Source organism: Plectropomus leopardus, chromosome 24, assembly GCF_026936395.1.
Source record: "Plectropomus leopardus strain MGB_pleo_1.0 chromosome 24, ASM2693639v1, whole genome shotgun sequence".
Taxonomy (NCBI): domain Eukaryota; kingdom Metazoa; phylum Chordata; class Actinopteri; order Perciformes; family Serranidae; genus Plectropomus; species Plectropomus leopardus.
The window spans coordinates 15384261-15405105 of record NC_142199.1 but is presented as its reverse complement, the minus strand read 5'-3'; the positions used below and the strand labels follow the sequence as shown (position 1 = coordinate 15405105).

General features: G+C 38.0%; 1 protein-coding gene across 1 annotated transcript; it reads left to right on the top strand.

Annotated features, from left to right (window-relative positions):
• Positions 1–4588: 4588 nt before the first annotated feature.
• On the top strand, positions 4589–20240 carry LOC121962747 (dipeptidyl peptidase 4-like). The gene is made up of 26 exons (XM_042513033.2): positions 4589–4789; positions 4887–4974; positions 5392–5490; positions 8130–8221; positions 8392–8466; positions 8553–8605; positions 8811–8883; positions 9094–9214; positions 10509–10663; positions 10766–10863; positions 10971–11100; positions 13383–13421; positions 13617–13715; positions 13878–13948; positions 14111–14164; positions 14298–14410; positions 15303–15350; positions 15456–15554; positions 15804–15873; positions 15973–16167; positions 16427–16481; positions 17046–17145; positions 17244–17302; positions 17406–17478; positions 19496–19569; positions 19654–20240. The coding sequence occupies exons 1-26, from the start codon at positions 4787–4789 to the stop codon at positions 19744–19746; spliced, it is 2229 nt and encodes a 742-aa protein (XP_042368967.2). The 5' UTR covers positions 4589–4786; the 3' UTR covers positions 19747–20240.
• Positions 20241–20845: the final 605 nt, after the last annotated feature.

Sequence of the window (20845 nt, the reverse complement as noted above, 5' to 3'; positions counted from 1 at the left end):
TGACTGTCTCCCCTCACTGCTTGATTAACACTGTTTACATACTTCCTGATTGCTGCTTTGCTTTCCTGTAGACACGTGTTGGCATTTCGTTTACTCGAGGTCGGCTCAGCGGCTCAGACCTGCTCCGTGTCCGAAAGTTCACCACTACTAAACTTCATTAAACTCACATCCACACAGCACACTCCTGGACTGGACTTCGACGATTTTTTCAGCAAAACAAGTGTTAATAATACGCCTATACGACTGCGTTACAAGCTGGCCAGCAGAGATAACACAGTCTGGAAAATATGACTACCCCTCCCTGATATCAGCTCTGCCAGTTACACTATATGTATATTAGGGGTCGACAGATTACTGGCTGGTTACTGGGGCCGATATTTGGCATTTTTTGGTGATCATCTGCATCAGTATTTTATTTTAATGATTGCCGATGAGATAAGTGTCAGCATGGGAGGAACTTTATCTTTTTGAACTTTTACTTTGAAAAACCTCAGGGAGCTACTTTTGTTTATTAATTTTTTATATTTAAATTTATGCTGCCTTTGTACGAAAAAAAGCATATCATGTTTCAGTTTTGATTAAACATTATCAAACATTAACATAGGCATTTAAACAACATTTAAAGTTTGTTTTGTTCTTAGTTTTGACAGAAAGATTTTTATTGGAAATACGTGCCTGTTCCAAATACTGTTTATGGGTCACATGAACCACTAATAATTGGCATTTTATTGGCCCTGAAAAAACAATATCGGCCTATATAGGACTGCATTACAAGCTGGCCAGCAGAGATACCTTTTAGAAAATATGACAACCCTTCCTTTAACCACCACATTCACATATTCCAATTGCACTGTATGTAAATATAAAGTACCTTTTCAATGTTTTACTTTCAAAAGACCTGACTGCTTCTTCCACCACAAAGTAATTGCACCTCGGCTTGACACCAGCAGTGTGTATAGTGTGACAGACAAAGTGCTGAGCTGCTGCTACAGTACATTAAGCACATACACACATAAGATGTTAATAGAAACTTCACAGATCCGTTTCTAACACCAGTGATTTCCTCACAGTTTGCCCAAACAACATCGTCCAAGTTCAGGCCAAAAATGCAATTACAGTACCGACACTTGCATCACATCTGTTGAAACCAAAGCCCAGGGCGTCTCTGTTTATCTCGGAGAATAAACACTGGACTTTCTCCCAAGAACAACTGCTAACAGCTGAGAGCAAATACTCATCATCCGACTGCAGGACATAAACAGTATGATGAGCTGAAGCTACGACGTATGATTGTACGCTTATACTCATTTCCACTACAGTTTTTCTGTACTGCGTTCAGAAACCGTGCACAAGCATTTAAACTTTTGAAACATGAGCAACTGGTTTGATTTCTCTCACAACGTGGTAAAAAACAAGGCTATTAACAACATGGCATGAAATATTCGGCATATTGAAAAAAACAAATAAATAAAAGGTAAGAAGAAAATGAACTGACAATTCGCTTGAAAGAAGAGTATCATTGGAAAATTATTAAATAACTGAGGAAAAAAAATCAAGAAAATTATATTTAGAATTATTAGAATTATGTACTTAAAAATTAGGTTACAAAAAAATGCGTGTATTCATTAACATTTATATTGTATTATTTTATTTCAGCACTTTTTAAAAGAAAATTTCCTCTTTTGTTCTTTTAACTTTTAACTAATGTCTTGCTATTTACAAAGTTGCTTATCTCTTTCCTTTGAAATTAAGCCAGCCATTTAATCAATATTTAATTGATTCTGAGCCTTTTCTTACGTCAGTATCTTTTTTTGTAATGTTTACATCCTTTTGGTTTTTTAAACTATATTTAATTTATAATTTTATATTTTTTGTTAAATGACTAAGAAATAAAATACTGACAAACATTACATTTAAGAATTAAATCAAAATAAAATCAGTAAAATATATAAAATAACCTACAAGGAAACAATTGCAACAATGCTTAAATTACTGTTCAGTCACAGCTCTCCCAATCACTATTTCCTTTCGCTGCTTCATCTCTCTATCTCTCCGTCCCCACAATCTGTCCCATGAGACCAAATGTGTCCAAAGTGACACCTATAAACGATTTTAGTCGTGCTTAGTGTCATGGAGGCATCTCTGAAGTGATGCTCTTCAAACAAGCCGTGCTGCATTAGGGGAAGACATCCACTCTCTGTTTGTTTGCTGAGGATGTCCGGTGTGAAAGGAACAAGTGCACAATATGATGTCTATAAAGGCACAGCTTCATATTTGTTAAGCTTTTAACAGGCTTTTAGCATCGACTCAGACTGGTCAGCGCTTACGTACAAAGAGAAAAACTTCCTCAGTCTGAGGCAATGTGGACTAAAATCAACTTTATTTTTAGTCCCAGTGCCCCAAAGTCTGCTTGACACAGTTATGTAAAAATATCATTTCATCCTTTTTAAATGCTGTTTTTTAATTAAATTTTCACCCTCGTGTCTCACAGTCAGTGACATCGTTCTCACACTTCAGGAACTACACCAAAACAGGAAGGATATTAATACCTGTGTAAATACATCATATGCAATTCATGGAATTTATGGCGGACTACTTCTCGGCTGTTATCAGTCATCTGACGGCTGTGTCGAGTCATCTGAGGCAGCAGTTGACCGGTCACACTTCAGTTCTATTCAGAAACTCTGAGTTACAGAAAATATGCTTTCTTGTCAATATAACCGAAGATGTTTTCAGTTAAAAGAAACGTTAACAAGCATAAGTTCAATTCTAGCCGCTCTTTGATGCTTTAGCCTACTTACTGAGGCACAGCGGTGCTTTGAGGAAATGTTTTTATCGTCTCACTTTAGCACAATAACAGTGCCTAATTAATAATATCAGGATTTGGTTTGATGCTTCTAGAGGCCTCAGAGTCCTTCACTGCCGGCATGCATGTGACATGGCTACGAGTTAAGATAAAGGTGAGGACTTTGTAGATGGTTAACAGACTGGATCGTGGGTTACCATGGATGTATAAAGAGAACTGGATACAGTGCTGAAGGAGGGGCGCTGATCATTCCTATGAACTTCCCCTTTAGCCTTATGCTAATCCAAATTCTGACAGTGAAACGAGGCATTTCGCGGGGGTTTAGATGACAAAAAAAAAATGATTTACAGACGTATCTTTTGTCACATTAGTCTACAGGAAGAAGTCTTTTTGGGGCACAGATACAATAACTCTCTTTGCCTAGTACAGAATTTCTATCAGGGGGGCCAGCCCCCCTTTTGGCAGCACCACTGATATCAGTACTAAATTTAAAAAGCACTGGGACACATGATCTAATAAAGCACAATTATGAAGTAAACGAAGAAATGGCAATAAACTGTGACGGATGAATTAGAAAAGAATTTTTAGGGTAGAATAAAAGCCACAAGAGCCACAAATTTTGTGAAATTTTCTACTAATTTGAATATTTTTCCATGTTTGATTTTTTTTTAACTAAAATGTTAATATAATTTAAATTCAGTTGTGCATCCTCAGCTTCCCTACCTGCTACTAAAAGCAGCTCTGCTTTCAACTCGACCACGTTTTAACTAGTGGTCCATGTTTTTATTCATTACATGCATTTCTTCATTATTCTCAACTTAAATAGCATATCGAGTCTAAAAATATTCATGCTTACCTTTTTAAAAGTCCACTATGTCTAAGTTTGAATATGCAAATTAGCAAATGGGAATCTGGAGTGGGAGTTTGTGTGCCAGCTCACACTGAACACCCCTCGTGCCGTGGCATGAGTAGATGCCCATGGTGACATATTAAATAGGGAATTTGGGGAGCTGGCCAGCAAATTTGAGCAACAAATGCTTAATGACCTGTATTCTGTTTTTTATGCACCAATCTGTGCTGTAAATGTCTTATATTTTGTCAAAATAAAAGTCCAATGCTACTTTCACTCTCATTCTATGTATGGCAGTAATGTTTAGTATTAACCTAAATTAAAACAACTATCAACTTTGTTTTACTGCTTAGTCTTGAAATTTTGATTGATTGTGAAATCTTGATTTTTTTCTTTTTTGATGTGTTTTTTTTAATAGGGGAGGTATCTTCATAAGCCATTTTTTGGCATCTAAACTTTTTAATATTATTTTTTTCAATACATATGTCTGTTTTTCTCTCTGCATCTCTTAAGAGGATTTTTTTTCCCTGTGTGTGCAGCTGGATCACAATAAGCAAGCACAGTATTATGAGTCACTGCTGAAGGCTGTTGGAGGTTATGCTATCAGTCCAGCCACATCATGAGCTTTTCCTGCTATTCTCTCAGTAAGCGGAATAATTATTGGAGGTCTGGTGATAGGTGGGAAGTCCCTGTTATACATGATTAATGCATCTGTTTATATACACTACAAACTTGTTTCAGTTTCGAACAAAAACTTGTTTTCAAGATCTGTAGTTAGAAATAGAATTAATGGTTATGAAATGCATAAGAAAAGTCTGTATAAAAGTTCTTTTGTGATATTTTAATAAAGATGGGCGCTTTTTTTTCGCCATATGAATGAATAAAATGTTTTGAGAAGCGAACCGTTTGGGGAACAGCCTCTCAAGTAACCGCGCACTTCCTCAAATCAAACCCGACGAACTTTACTCCGCTGGACATTTATTGTCCCACCTTTGAAACTTCAGTTGAGATAATATTTAACGGCAAAGCAGCGCGTCGTGTAACTTTAGTGCTCTCCACGCGCGTAGCCGACCGGACCGATGGAGTTGTGATTTTGGACGGTTACACACTTCACCTCAGCGCAGAAAACGATGGTTGGTGGTGCTTTAATACTCACATGTGGATGTTATGTTGGGGTGAGCGTCGCGGGGAGCATTTTTTTCTGACTTTTGTCCGTTCAACTCTGCACAGGTTTCCGTAGGAAAGGTGCTCCTTGGAGTTTTTGGGGTAGTGGTGGTGGTCATTTTGATAGCAGTACCCACGGCTATATTTTTAAAAGGTGAGTCTTTGCTTTAAATGGTTCACGTGTTGGCATTTGTGCATCATTTGTGCTCCGACGCGCCGAACAAAGTACATTACGCACGCGTCATTACGCACTGATCTGCTTGGACCGTAAATATCCGAATGGAAAGGTGTTATTTTATTCTATGTAATCAGGGTGTTATATCATTAAGGCAGCATCACTAATTAGTTTTCTTTGACCCAGCACGCGCGCCCTTAACTAGCTCCATACTCACTCATAAAAAATCATCTAACGACCCCCAAACACACACTGACGTAAGCAATATTCCACTTGTCATCATCAGATAAAGCTTTTACAACCTTTAGCTTCTTTTATGACAATGACGGTGATGTTTGATACCTTATCTGTACACTGTGACCTTCACATCTCTGTACACTTTCTGTGTTTATTTAGAGAAGAAGGAGGGGGACAATAACAAGAAATCCTTTACCTTGGAGGATGTCTTCAACAGCACACTAAAACCAAAGTCCTTCAGCATGAGGTGGATCTCAGGTGGGAGGATTAAACCTGTAAAAAGGAGTGATGGATTGTAATTGTAAATGTGTCATTGAGGATGTTTTATTATCTGTCAGCTGCAATATTTTCCTTCTTTCTAGTCACTAATTCACTTGGATCAATCCCCTCATTCAAGCATGTGTGGGATGTGGTGGAGCATACATGGAATTATTGACATAACACATTACAATTAGGGTTAAAAACATAACCAATACAAGACTTGTGATGATTTAATACACAAATTAATGCAGGATCTATCATGAATACTTGTTGCTCACTATTAAAGGGGAACTCCAGTAATGCAATGGAGACAACAGTTTTTGACACTGGTCCAATATTAACCAAGAACGACACAGGCGGATTTACGTCCACTCAAAGTGCTTGTTTTTGCCACTGACAGGCTCAGATTATTATTAAAGAGTGTCTTGCAAAATTTTGGAAAAAGATACTTTCAGAGACAGACCTTTTTAAAGAGGAAGATTGATTTTGTTTAACCAGAAACACCCCCAAAGAATCGCCAAACCCACCAGAATTCATTTAAATATACAGTAAATTAAGCATGTACAGAGGCAGCATATAATCACATCTAACTTAGCAATTTTAAGTATTTCAACCAAACCTGAGTTGAATGAAGCGTGTTCTAAAATGATAAAATTATTGTTTATTTAAATGGAGTCTGGGTTGTAGCATTTTTGGGGCTGTTTCTTGTTAAACAGAAAAGCTCTTACTCTTCAACAAAAAGATATATTTCTCTAAGGATCCTTTCGATAATTTTTTCTGACGTGTGGAATAAAAATAAGAGTCTGTCAGTGTAATAAAAAATTGACAGCACTCAGTTGCCTACAGGGATTACATTTCAGCCTATTTCACAACTGGCCTAAACGATCTCCCTCAGTACTGGACCAGTTTCAACAGTTGTTTTCTCTATTAGTCACTGAGACAAAACACATGGAAAAAGGAGGCCCAGGTTGGAAAATACCAAAGTTAACATTTATGGAATAATCAAGTCACGAAGAGTGTATGTGTTGAGTTAAAACTTAATGAGTCATCAGTGAATGAGTTAGTCTGTGCAACCATACCACCTGGAGTCCAGAAGCAATGACATAAATAAGTGTATTTCAGAGTCTCTCTGAAAGCAGAACAGGACATATTCTTGTTGAAATACAGAATAAAGCTGCAGCAGCAAGGCTGTTTAGTTGGTACTCTGTTTATGTTGGTCAGCTTACCAATTTACCCACCAAAGTGTAATTTTATGGAGGTACAATGGACTCACAAGAGGGAGAGATTTAAAAATATAACAGTCAAATTCTTAGCAGCAGGGGCTGAGACATCTACACGTTCTGAGCATGGGTCGAGCTGCAAAAACAGCTGAATCCTGCAATTTCCAAAATGCAGCTCAAGAGAAGTAATTTGCTTTTTTTTTCTTAATAACTCTAAGGTCTGTATGGGCTCAGTTAATGTAACAGACCAAGACATAATGGGAATCTATTCCACAAAGCTCATGCACAGATGCGTCCTGATTTATTGTTGCCTTTTAAATATAGCTGGGTGAACGCTTTGTTTCAGAGATAATGTCAAACGTCGATTTCAAACTGAAATATGCTGATGTACACCAAAACCTAAAACTGCATTTTATGAAACTGATGATGCTTTTTTAATATCAACACAATCTCAGCCTGAGTGCTAATCATGCCTATGTATTACACCCGAGGTGTCCACCTGCATTTGTTGTTGATGTTCCAGGACTGCATGTCAATTTACACCTTAAAACGTGAAAAACTTTGTGTCTTTTCAAAATACACTTTGTTTTTAAAGTAAATTTACGGTTTCTGCTTATTAGATGCATAAAGTCTCTTTCAGAATAAACTTACTACAGTAAAACATCATAATTTTGTTTATTTCCTTGTGCAACACAAGCATGTGGTTAGGTGAAAGTCTGGGGTTTGCTCGACACGTTGGCCGCAGGTCATTTCTGTTTTTTTATCTTTTCTTTTTTGGTTGTTTGTTTTACTTTCCCATTTAGCAGTTCAGTTTTGTTTTGATTCTTGCGAAGGTGATTTCAGGTAATTTTCTTGAACATTTTTAATAATTTCTTGCAAATTTCGTCTTAAATTGCTTATTGGCTTCTTTCCATGTTTTTGACATGATTTCATTCTAAGTTGACATAATTCAAATAGATTGGTGCAAGCCGTTCTATATTTTTTTATGTTAAGCCAAATTTTTTGTTTTTTCAGAGTGTGCCAGTTGTTCCCTCGTCAAGATTTTACATAAATTTGGAGCGTTATTTAGCCCCCTTCCAAACACACTATGTCCACATGGATGCCTAAGGTTTAGTTTCACAAAGAGTAGCACTCCCTTAAAAAATGAGCACACCACAGCCTCTTTAAGGTAGCTTTGTCATCCTCCACATATTTTCACTGAGGGGAGGGAGAAATTTTGTCAGGGAAGCCAAGCCTCCTCCACACTTAGGGGAGTTTCTGGCAGAGTGGCCATTTAAGATTAACCAATCACATAAATTTAAAGTGACTTAATAATCTGAGCAGCAGGAATTCACAATACATCCTGTATTCATTCATTAATAACCATGATTCACACATGTGTTTGGAGCCCTTACGTTTTTTTCCTCACCTCCACAGATCATGAGTTTCTGAATAAGTCCCAGGACTCGGTCTTCCTCCAAAACGTACTCACAGGAGCGTCCTCTGAGTTCTTGAACAGAGACAAGTTTGTAAGTCGTCCTCCTTGTGTGCATCTGTGTGTTTCTTTTGTCTAAGCAACATACCACAAGGACTCAGCATGGAAGCCACGTAACCATCCAAACAAATGCAGTGTTGTCTGTCAGGTCATGAGCAGCCATCTGAACAAACTCTTACAACAGTTTTCTTTTTCTCAACACAGGACGAAAAGAAGGCTTATGATTACCAGGTGTCTGCTGACCGAAGATACGTTGCACTCATGAGCAACCGTTCCAAGGTAAATGAGGCTTTTATTTACATTCACATGATGCAAATTCTGCTAAAGTCATCACACTACAGCGCTGTTGCTTTTTGTCCCATTAGCTGTGGCGGCATTCATTTACAGCCTCATATTCACTTTATGACCGGGAATTAAAGTAAGTATCCTAAATATGAATTTTCACTTAGTTTTAACATCTACATAAGTATTTGACTTTCAATGGACAGTTTAATGTATGCACTTTTAATAAAGCAATGCACTCCAGTTAAAAGCACTCGCCAAATTACCTTTGTTATGCGTGCAAAGCAGAATTTAGAGTAATAGTAAAAGGAAAGTAATTTTTTTCCCCCTCTTTATTTCAGAAAATTTGTTACACCCTCTGATATTCCCGATGTTGTCCAGTACTTTTCTTGGGCTCCTCAAGGGAACAAACTGGTAAGCTTGGACACACAAATGATTGTCTGTATGTGCATAACTTTGGGTGATAGTTTGGCTTTGAAGTGGGTGATTGATGAGGTTAGCGAGTACCACCTTTTCCAAACACTTGAGCGCAGCAAAAGGAGTTCAAACTGTGTTTTTGAGGGTTCGGAAAACAAAGCAGGCTGTATGCTGAACTTCTATATTTGTATTTTTCTGTATTTTCAGGCCTATGTTTGGAAAAATAATGTATATGTAAAGACAAGCCCGGAGTCGAGCTCAAAGCAAGTCACTTTCAATGGGGAGGAGAATCTGATTTTGAATGGGATCCCTGACTGGGTGTATGAGGGTAAGTGGCACGAGATGTGGAGATTTTATGTTTGACAATAAGGCCCCATTTCCACCTGTTTTTTCCAAAATTGGTACTTACAGTCTGTATCCAGTTTTCCCCTGTTTTTGTCTCTCGTGACTTATGGAGAGAACAGTTTTTAAAATTGGTCCAGCGCTGAAAGTGAAAAAGGATCTAAAGTGATCCCGACAAGCATTTGTGCACCTTATTTTTTTATTTATTTAAGTTTGACGGTTATATAACTGTTTGGTACAGGATTGATTAAATTCTTCAGTTGCAGTAATGCTGTGTTCACACCAACCAAGTGACCGGTGGCCACACACAGGCGTGTCAAGCTAAAAATAAATGTCCAGTTGGCATTAACTTTCTCAGTGCATCAATGACACAGTGAAGCATCAACCAATAATGTTTTTGTTTCTTGTGTTTATAGCTTCATTAGGTGATGCTATGCTGGCTTTATGTGCCTTGTTGTCCAAACAGGGATGCAATAGGGCAGCGAAATGTGAGATTAAAATGGGGCTCAGACATTGATCAAAGCAGGTATTTTTTGGACGAAACATAAACTTTGGACGACGTTCAGTGGAGGTGCTTTGTGGCAAGGAGCAGACACACAAAAGCCTGTGACGACTACATTAACAACCATGTGAGCAACACCTAAACAGCAAATCAGCGATAATATAGCTGTAGCTTAAATAGGCTGCTTTCTTTCAGCTTTTCAGACTAATACATTTTATAATAGAAGCCCACAAATGCTATTTCCGTTATTAAACAGAGAAATAAAACCGTACACCTCTAGAATTCAACCTTCTCTTGGTCACAGAACACTGACGAGGCTTAATGGCCTCATTAATTCATCTTAAAACACACCTTCTTCAAACTTAACAAACAAAATAAAACTCACTTGTCATTGAGTTAATAAGCCCCTGTTCCAACAATCACCAGCTCCAGTTTTGTCCCAATAAATCCTTAATTCACCAAGTTAGCTGTTAAAGACATGCCATTATTCCCCACTGTTTCTCTCTGCCTGCTGGCCGCCGGCTGTTTACAGTCCTGTAACTTCTCCCCCTCTATTACTCGGTGTCGCAGTTAAACCAATTAAAAGCATGCCTTTGGAATTTCTAAATACCCTGGTATACTGTAATACCACCTAAGCCTACACACATACAACATACAACAACAACACGCAGCTTACAAGATCCTCCAAACAAGCACAAGTGTGATGGTGGTAAATTGAATCCTAATGCTGACCCCTTGGAAGTCCTGAATCCTAACATCACATTTTCCCCCCTTCCAGAGGAGATGTTCTCATCTAATCAGGGCCTCTGGTGGTCACCTGGTGGGAAATACGTGGCTTATGCTGAGTTCAACGACACAGAGGTCCACACTATCGAGTACACCTGGTATGGCGAGGACCAGTACCCCAGGACTATTTCAATTCCATATCCAAAGGTGGGACTTTCATTCGGGGTTTGTTTGACTCCAACAAGCTCATACTGGGATTTTTGTGTCATATGTCAATTAATTAATCTTATATTCTCTTTTTTTGTGCAGCCAGGCACTCCCAACCCTACTGTGAGGCTGTTTGTTGTGGACACTGATAACACAGCAAGTATTACTGAGGTCGTCGTTCCTACCCCTTTTGGCTTAAGGTAATGACACAGCCTTGATTACTCTGCTAAGCTTGTATCAGGCTCCTGCTGTTAGACAGGAGCTCACCAGAGTGTCATACTTATTTTATACTTTTTCTTGCCCTCAGTGAGCACTACTTGGCCACTGTCACTTGGGTGACGGATGAACGTATTGCTGTCCAGTGGCTGAAAAGAGTACAAAATGAACTCATCCTTCAGATCTACAATTTAACTGGATCTACATGGGGTCACCATGAGGTAAAGCGTGCTGCTATGAACAAGAATTATTCTTTTTCTACATTACAAGAATAAATGACATAGAGTTTTAACACTGGTGTATTCCATGGCAGATTATTGATGATTTTTAAGTACAACAGCAGTTTCAATAGCAATAAAACGTAAAAGTGGCAACACCTTTTATGATAAGGTGTCATAGACATGTACTTAATTTACTCTGTCTACATTACCTTCATGTCAGCTGCTAACCAACTGCCATGCATTGCTAAACCAAATGTAACCACATATAACCCTTTAACGTGCTTATTCATACTGGCTCACTTCCTAATTTTAGCGGCTCTGTGAGGCTGCACTTTGACAGTAGTATTTTATGCTAAATGCTTGTATCGGGGGTTCCCACTGTTATAGAATACCTGGAAAAGTTATGGAATTTCACCATTACATTTCCCGGGCCTGGAAAAGTATTGAAATTATTAAAAATCGTTGAAAGTTTTGGAATACACTGTGCTACAATGCAAAAACTGTGTTGTTATGCAAATACGATTTCAATTTAACAAACGTGATTATTAGTTATTCAATTACAGGTTTCAATTGTGCTGCTTCTCTTGTTAGTTTACATCACTGACATCAATCTCAGACAGGTTTGGTGATTAGTTTGCCAGGTGAGCCTAATTAAAGGAAAATACTTAGGGATGTTGTTCCACATTATTAAGCAAGACACCGATTTCATGCTATATGGGGAAAAAGAAAGATCTTTCTGCAGATGAAAAGCGTGAAGTAGTGCAGTATCTTGCAAACGGTATGAAAACACTGGATATTTCACGAAAAATCAAGCAAGATCACTGTACTGTAAAAAGATTTGTGTCTGATTCAGAGCGCAGACGGGTTCGTTCAGATAAAGGTGTAGTACGGAAAGTATCTGTAAGGCAAATTCATCGTATTAGGAGAGCAGCTGTGAAAGGTCCACTGATGAGTAGCAAACAGGACTAAGGAATGCCGTGCTACACTGGACGGTCTAGATGGATGGATTTCTGGATGGTTGGTGGATGGCCACCATGTAGCAACAAGGCTGCATCGTCAGCAAGGAGGTGGTGGAGTGATGTTTTGGGCTGGAGTCATAGGAAGTGAGTTAAGTCGCCTGAAGGTCTCAAAATGACCTCAGCAAAATATGTGGGGTTCCTAACTGCTCATTTCCTGCCATGGTATAAAAAGAGGAACCGTGCCTTCCGGAGTAAGATCATTTTCATGCAAGATAACGCACTATCCCACGCCGCAAGAAATACCAAGAAATACCAAGGGTGGATGGCAGTTTACTTCAAAACAGCAGCTCTATTCAATTCAAAGGAAATACAGGCAGAAACTACACATGGACTTACAAGTTCAATGGAAGAGAGGGTTGTTAAGGAGATATCTAAGAGGGCCTCCTATGTTAATATGTAACATGATCTGTAAAGATGTTTTTGATTAAAAAAACTTTGATTTGAGAAGAATTACCTCCTAATATGAAAAAGTTACAACAGATTTCTGTTTCCAATCCCTTAAGAGACTATTGTGTGTTTTGAAACTCTGTTTTGCATAATAATTTGGAACACTGCATTTTAAGTTATTTTGAAAAAAATGCCATTGTCATGATTTCGTTTAATAAAATCCAGATTACAATATAATTGTTAAGGAATCACAAATCCTATTGACTGCCAATTATACAGACTATTTATGAAAAACGAACAAAAACAGCATATGCATAATAATATGGAACACAGTTGGTCATAGTCACATCCACATAATGGAACATTTGCAAAAACAAAAAAAAAATTCTATAGTGTCGATGTAACATAGCTCTGACATGTGTTTATGTGACGGTTTCTTTTCCATGGTGTACATATATTTATGCACACTCACTGAAAATTATGTTTGAATACAATTTGAACCCACTATGTTAAAAAAAAATGTTGAGATATTTGACTAGGTAAAGGGAAAATCTGACATGGACATCTGAGTATTGTTTTATGACAGACTTTTAAAAAATGGAAAACTAATACTTCAAACTACCTGGGATATAGACGTCTGTACGTCTGATAGAATATAAGCTGATCATTAATTTGTTAATGATCAAAGATGAATCCATGTTCAGCTTATTACAATAAAAAGTCTTGCCACCTGGAAATTTTCCATGTCAGTTAAAGAGTTTCTAAATGAATTTCTGTGTCGCAACATCTTTTTGTATTTACACTGATAAGGCTGGTAAATTGTTATAAAGTCTTGCACAATGCAGCTATAAAATCTAATTGTATTTCTTTTTACAGCATCTGGAGGTGAATAGTACCACTGGTTGGATTGGACGGGTATGTCCAGCACACTGTTAAAGAATATTCAATATTTTCGTTTTCATAAATTTCCTGAAAGGACCAAAAACAAGTGTGTATCCAAAGTCTGATATATCTTATTCCTCTGTGCCATATAGCTCCACTGTTGTCCAAAAAAGACAGAGTAAAAAAAAAAATCTGAAAATATATGATAATGTACTTTTTCCCTCTTAGTTCGCTCCACCAGAGCCAGTTTTTGCCACTGACAAGAAGAGCTACTACCTGCTGATGAGCGACACCAAACAGTACAAGCACATCCATCATGTGGTCGGGGTAGGAATGATTTATTTGAGCTGATGGTCCAGTATCACACCAGCAAAATGAGCTCTTTGTTGAGACTTTCGAAATATCACACATATTGCAGGATACCAAATATATATATATAATTTTTGTGTTATGTTACCACTCACACATATTCTGTTCTCATTCATGCAGGGCAAAGTTACACCAGTCACCACTGGAGAATGGGAAGTCATTAACATCCTGAAAGTGACTGCAGATAGTGTGTAAGTTGTTGCATCATCCGCATACAGCTGTACAAACATGCATACCACTTGACAGTTTCTCTCATGTGAAAAGAATATAATGGGTATTATAGCACTACATGAATGGACACTATCTTACCATTAGCATGTCCACTGCACTCATTCATTTCAATTTTTCCACAGATATTTCTCAAGCAATGAATATGAAAATAAGCCAGGAGGAAGGAATGTCTACCAGTGAGTGTCTTTATTTTACTGTTTAACTACTTTTGCTGTTAAATTAAAGACATCATTTGTGATTACAAAGCATTTCTTCAGACTTACGATGTGTGTGTGTGTGTGTGTGTGTGTGTGTGTGTGTCTGTGTCAGGTTGACCGGTGCAGGGGTCAAGTGTCTGACTTGTGCGTTACGTGGTGACGACTGTCTGTATAACTCGGCCTACTTCAGTCACGGTGCCTCCTTCTACCGTATGAGCTGCAGTGGTCAGTAATACTAAAATTATTTTTTCCTGTCCCGCTCTGATTTTGCATTACCAGGTTTTCCCAAACATTCATTTGCAATGCATCGCCACAACACCATCATCCGCCATAACACATGCATTTTTCTACTTTCTCTCTCTCTCTCTTTCTTGTCTCTTCTGTGGCAGAGCTTACTCTGGGCACAGATGGAGCAACAGAGCACTAGTGAAAGTGAAACAACTGTTTATTAATCCATATAGTGTCATTTAGTTTCCTTTCATTTTTCCAACGTACTTTAGATGAAATGCATTACTGCGCAGTGTGGTTTAGCGCTGGGTTTAACTCATGTAACAGCAGCAAAAGGAAGTTGCTTTCACTCGCCTCTGCAGCAATTGCTCCTCTAGTCCATTAAACTAATTTGATTACTTCTGATTGATCCAACCACAAACTGATCGAAAGCAAATCTTGAATGTGATAATCAAACTCTGTGTCAACCAAGGTAATACTTTACACCTATATTTCTCATTAAATGTCGAAATACAACTCTACAAATTCTGAGGTCAAGTTTCTCTCTCTCCTCATTGAACAAAGAATAGCGTCATTGCCTTGTTAACTCATACTCACTGTAAAACACACTTCATCCAAACATGGTAACAAAATATAATTCACCAAAACCATCTTCGCCAGTTGTCTATTTAGTTAGTCCACTGTTTCAACAATCACCAACTCTGGTTTGGCCGGCTGTTTACGATCATATCAAGTTATCCCCACTACTTACAGTGCCCATGTTTCTCAGCAACTCAGTAGAGACTGGCACCTTGTGGGGCAAGATGTGCACTGTCAATACACTATGTATCTATGTATCTATCTATCTATCTATCTATCTATCTAATAATGTCTTTTTTAAAATGCAAAGGTCCTGGGATTCCCTACCATGCTCTCATGAATAACACAGATAATAAAGGTAATCCACACAAACATATTTAAATCTAAATGATATCAAAGACGAGAAAATGTCATTCTAAATAGCTTTTCTTATATATTTTTTATTATTATTTTCCATGTGTAGAGGTTTCTGTTTTGGAGGACAATACAGCATTTAGGAGCCTGATATCTGACATCCAAATGCCCACCATGGAACGAGGCACCATCAAAGTTGCAGGATACGGTAAGTGAAGAACAGATGTGTGAGTGGTATTAATACACTCAACTAACTCTCAGCAAGACAGGAAATAAGCATATTTCCCAAAAAATTAAACTATCTGACCATTTAATGCCGAATCAAATATTTCACAAAAAACAAAAATTTGACAAAAGTCCAAAAGATGATATAAACTGGGAAATTGGGAAGAACATTTCTAACTAACAATTGAATAATTAATTCACATATTTCTATGGATTTTCATATTTTTGACAGATCTCTGGTACCAGATGTTTTTGCCTCCAGGCTTTGATGTCTCTAAGAAGTACCCTTTACTGATAGATGTGTAAGAATTCATATATTGTAAACAGTGATAACATTTAATCATAAATGCTTTTTGAAAGTGCGTTCATAAACTAATTATTAATTCTGCCCAACCGTCCAGGTATGCAGGTCCCTGCAGTCAGAAAGTAGACTACAGCTACAGGGTGAGCTGGTCCACCTATCTCGCCAGCACTGAGAAAATCATCGTCGCCAGCTTTGACGGAAGAGGAAGCGGTTTCCAAGGCGACAAGATAATGCATGCAATCTACCAACGTCTGGGAACCTATGAGGTGGAAGATCAGATAACGGCAGCCAAGTAAGGAAAATGAGAAGCTGTTTAGACAAGTCAGTGCATCTCGCGCTCAAACAAACAGCTGCACCCTCTGTTTTGCGAGGAAAGCTGGATAAAACTGGATTTGACATGTTTCTGTGGTTAAAACACTCCCAGGTGTACACAGATATACACACAGGAAATGCCATGAGCATCACTGAGTGGCGAGAATGATCAGAAGGCCAGGTTACATTCTTTAAATGTGCTGCCCACAACTGAAATAATTGTTGTTTTTGTGTTTTAGAGAATTCATCAAAAAGGGTTTCATTGACGAAACCAGAGTTGCTATTTGGGGCTGGGTAAGTTGTCAGACATTGTTATTAAAGAAAAAGTTAATTTAACAGGGTTCCTACAGCTACCGGCAAGATTATGACCTTTTTCAATTTGTTATGATGCCACTTGGAATTCAATTTAATACCAATTTTACAGTAACAAAAACTGTAATAATAATAATAATAACAACAATCATATGGTAAATTATCTATTTTTAAATGATCAATTAATTAGAGATTTTATAAGGCAACGCAAGAAAACAGATGATACATAAAATCCCACTTCCTGTGTCTTAGCATTTTTAAGACACAAAAAATGTATTTAAGATATTTTCATACCAATTATGGCTTCATTTTTGGATTCAGTGCTTTGAAAGACTTTTTAAGGAACCCAGTTAAAACAAAAAAGTGTTTTTAAAAGTTGATACAATTTTGTGTTTCTAAAGCAGAATGCAGCCCATATGTGTTATTTCATAGCTCAGGGGGCGATAAACTGCTGTGAAAATGAGTTAATGTTTCACTGCTGTCAGTGGGCTTGGACTTTACATAAGGGTTAGGATTATCTGCAGTAATGAGCTGGTTATCTTTCAGTCTTATGGTGGATACGTGACGTCAATGGCCTTGGGATCTGGAAGTGAAGTTTTTAAATGTGGAATGGCGGTCGCTCCAGTGTCCAAATGGGTTTATTATGGTATTTATTTCATTATATATTTGTTTATTTAAGCAAATTATTCTTGTTCACAACCTTTCCATACTTAATGATGCACAATATCTGCAATGATTTGTCAGATTCCATCTACACTGAGCGTTACATGTTGGGACCCAAACAGAATTCTCTCGCCTACACTGTAAGTTTCACACTCAGTGAGATCATGTTTCCGTGTCTTGTATAGATTATTAGTTAAACCATTGCCTGATGTCACCAATAAACACAAATTTGATTGTGTGCAGAACTCAACAGTAACTGAGCGGGCCAAGAATTTCCACTCAGTGCAGTACCTTCTGGTTCATGGAACAGCGGACGGTAAGTTAAGTTTGGCCACTATTTGTTTATTTATTTGATTTTTTTCAAATAATTTATATGTTCAACAGTTAACCAATCAGTAGTGTTCTGCTTGTTTATAACAGTTATTATAACTGGCATAAACTAAGACTAAAACTAGCAGTAAAAGAATAATTCTGTTAACTGAAATAGAAATAAAAACGACCATTATAGCCTTTTTTATTTATTTGTGCAAGCAGTGAATGAATACATCCATCTAGTGGTGGCCTTTATGTACCATGCACTGTGATTATTTCTGCATCCTATCTTATCTCATTATATTTTATCTCATTTTATCTGAGTTTGCTGTTGATGCTTGATTTGGTTTAGGCACAATGTAAAGCCTTTTTTTTTTTTTTTATGAATATGTGTTTAAAAAGCACTGATTTATTTTGAGTATTGAACCAGCCACCGGACCTTAAGACAGCCTCATAAAACCAAACAAGCAACAAACAACATGAGTAAACTAAATCATTGGAAAGTTTATGGGTTGGAAAGCCTGTCTAAGGTGTCTAAGCGGCTTTTAGAAGACATAAAGAAGAAGCTGCGACAACAACAGTCTTCAAAAAACTAAATTAAACTACAATAAACAACACAACACAAACTAAAACTCAACAGAACTGCAGGTAAAATCAGTTTTGTTTTCTCCCTCTACTTCCACTGTTACACAGTTAACAAACAGCTTCAGAACGTGGAGGCGATAATACAACAGCTGGCAGATGATGTCAACTACCATAAAAGAAAAAGACGAAGCAGAAAAAAAGCAGAGAAAAAATAAAGAGATGCTTGATTGACACAAAAAGATTTGCTGAAAATGGCAAAAGTTCATTGGTAGAAAGCGGTTATATGGAAACTACAACCCCAAAGTACTCAAAAGTAGCCTGAATGTGTCATGACAAAGAGGGACAATTGTGGTATACAGCTAAAAGGTAAAAGTCCCACTAATTTAAAACTCTCAGACGCACACAAAAAGGTCCAAAAGTAGGAAAGTGCTAATGTACAATCATAGTCAGAAAACCGAACAAACTCAGCAAAGCTGCAATACTTCAACAATACTTCATTCAAACAACTATATACTGCTTCCTGTACAATGTTACAGGCCTGGTGCACCACAGGGTTAACGAGACCCGTGCCAGACCTAAACATTTGCATAGGACAGCAAAGTACACTGTATTCTTTTTTCCCCACTGGGAGGTAAAAGTCATGACCGGCCCTACTCAGCCTCTGATTGGCCAGTACTGTGTGGCTTTGTTGGGTGGATCATGTCATAAGAGTGGCGTGGCTCCTTTAGAGACAGGGCGCTGTTTGCATGTGTGAGTGTATGATGTGAGTGATCGAGCGAAAGCTTGTGAGCGGGTGATACGAGTGTCAGTGACTGCATCAGAGTGTACGGAGCAGAGCAGAGAAACTGGTCTTCACCAAGCAGTAAAAGTGGTTAGCTTAGCAGTAAATGTGCAGTTTAAGTCACAATTTATGGTGAATAAATGCTGCTGCTTCTCAAGACCGAATGGAGCTCCGTGTGTGGAGGTAAACAAATATCCGCTGTGCCAGCCAACTACAGTAGGGGAGCTGAAGCAGGAATGGTTGACAATTGGTTGGTGTCAGGGGAAGATTATAAGGCAGCCAATCAGACACAGAGGAGGGCGGGTCGTGCCTTTGCCATGCTGAGATTGCCTCCCAGTCAGCGCTCTGAAAACCTAATTGTGGATAAAATAAAGTTAACATGAATTAAGATTAATAGTTATGTATACTTAGATTTTTCAAGGCAATCGGTTTCCATGATTTTTTGAAGTAAAATCAGATTTATAGTAAATGATTTGTTACAACTTGACCTATTGGCCTTAAATCGAGCGCCAGCATCAAATCAAACTGGATAACTATACTTATACTTGGCAAAGCAGCAGTCCTGCACGGTGACCCCCTGACCTTTCTAGATTAAAATGTGCCAACTGCAATAAAAGTCTGGTTAATTAAATGTTTGTGTTGTTTTGTTTTCTAGACAATGTTCACTTCCAGCAGGCAGCCGAGATTTCTGAAGCTCTGGTGGAGGAGCAGGTGGACTTTGAGGCAATGGTAAGTAATTGGGAAAACCACTGGCCGTCACTGGGAGACTGAGGCTTAGTGTTATTAAAAAAATGCTTTTTTGCCTTCTTTCAGTGGTACACAGACAAGGACCATGGACTCGGTGGCTCGGCCTTTCAACACGTCTTCACCCACATGAGTCACTTCCTAAAGAGGTGCTTTGAATGAAGTCCACTGGATCACGAAAATCTATTTTCATTGTCTGGTGTGAATAAAAAAAATGTCTAAAATTATAAATGCGGGTTTGATTATTAGCACTCCAAATGCCAAGAAAAGGTCTTAAGCACAAAGTGGTCCAAATCATAATGTCATTCTTTGTCTGTAAAATGTTGCCTTCGGCTTCTCTGGAAATTATAATGTACATTTTTACCTGTAACACATCAATATGGAAAATGTGATTTATTATATGATGTTTGTTTAGTGAATTTTACTTTTTTGAGGTCATTATTTGACCTGGGGAACAACGTTGTTATAAAAATGTGAAAGTGTAACTGTATTTGTGCTACTTTGATACGAAGAGTTTTTACAGTATTGTGTTAAATTATGCACAGAAACATCACGCACTACAATAATTTTGTATTGTTTGACCAAATTGATGATTGTTGGCTGTTTGATGTAATGATTGTTTTGTAAAATAATAAAGAATTAAATATTGACAACTATTTGTTGGATGCATCTTGTTAATTCGGCTTAATTCAGCTCTGGAGGTAATAAATGAGGGCCGTCTGTCCTGGCAAAAATCACTGGAGGCCAACATTACTGTCTTGAAGATGCTATGGCGCAGTCGTTTTTTAAACGAGGTGTTGGTATCTTGTGAAACCAGACGACCTCAAAACCAAACCAAGCGCAGAGACTGCACCGTGTGAACCTGCTGTGAGCTGTAATCGCACCACCTTTAAGCAGAAGAGCAGTTTCTCTCATCTGTGCTGCTGCAGGTGCAGCTGCTTCAATCAAAGAGTAGTATGAAAGTCAAGAGCACTCACTCCGCAACAAAATCAAGGGACCAAGAACATCCCCAGAAGCCCAAAATAACTGCTCGACTGGAAGCAGTCTCAGTCGACTGCGGGGTTTCTGACTGATAATTCCAAATCTCCGACTTCAAAGGAGCAGCACTCGTGTTTACTGTACGGGACGTCAGCTGATCTGCTAAACTACCACCTGCTGCCAGTCTGCTGCTAACTATACTATACTATATTGTATATTTGTCTTTTTAAGGAGAAGGACAACCAGCCTATTTGAAGAACAATGACTCACCTGTATAAATGCA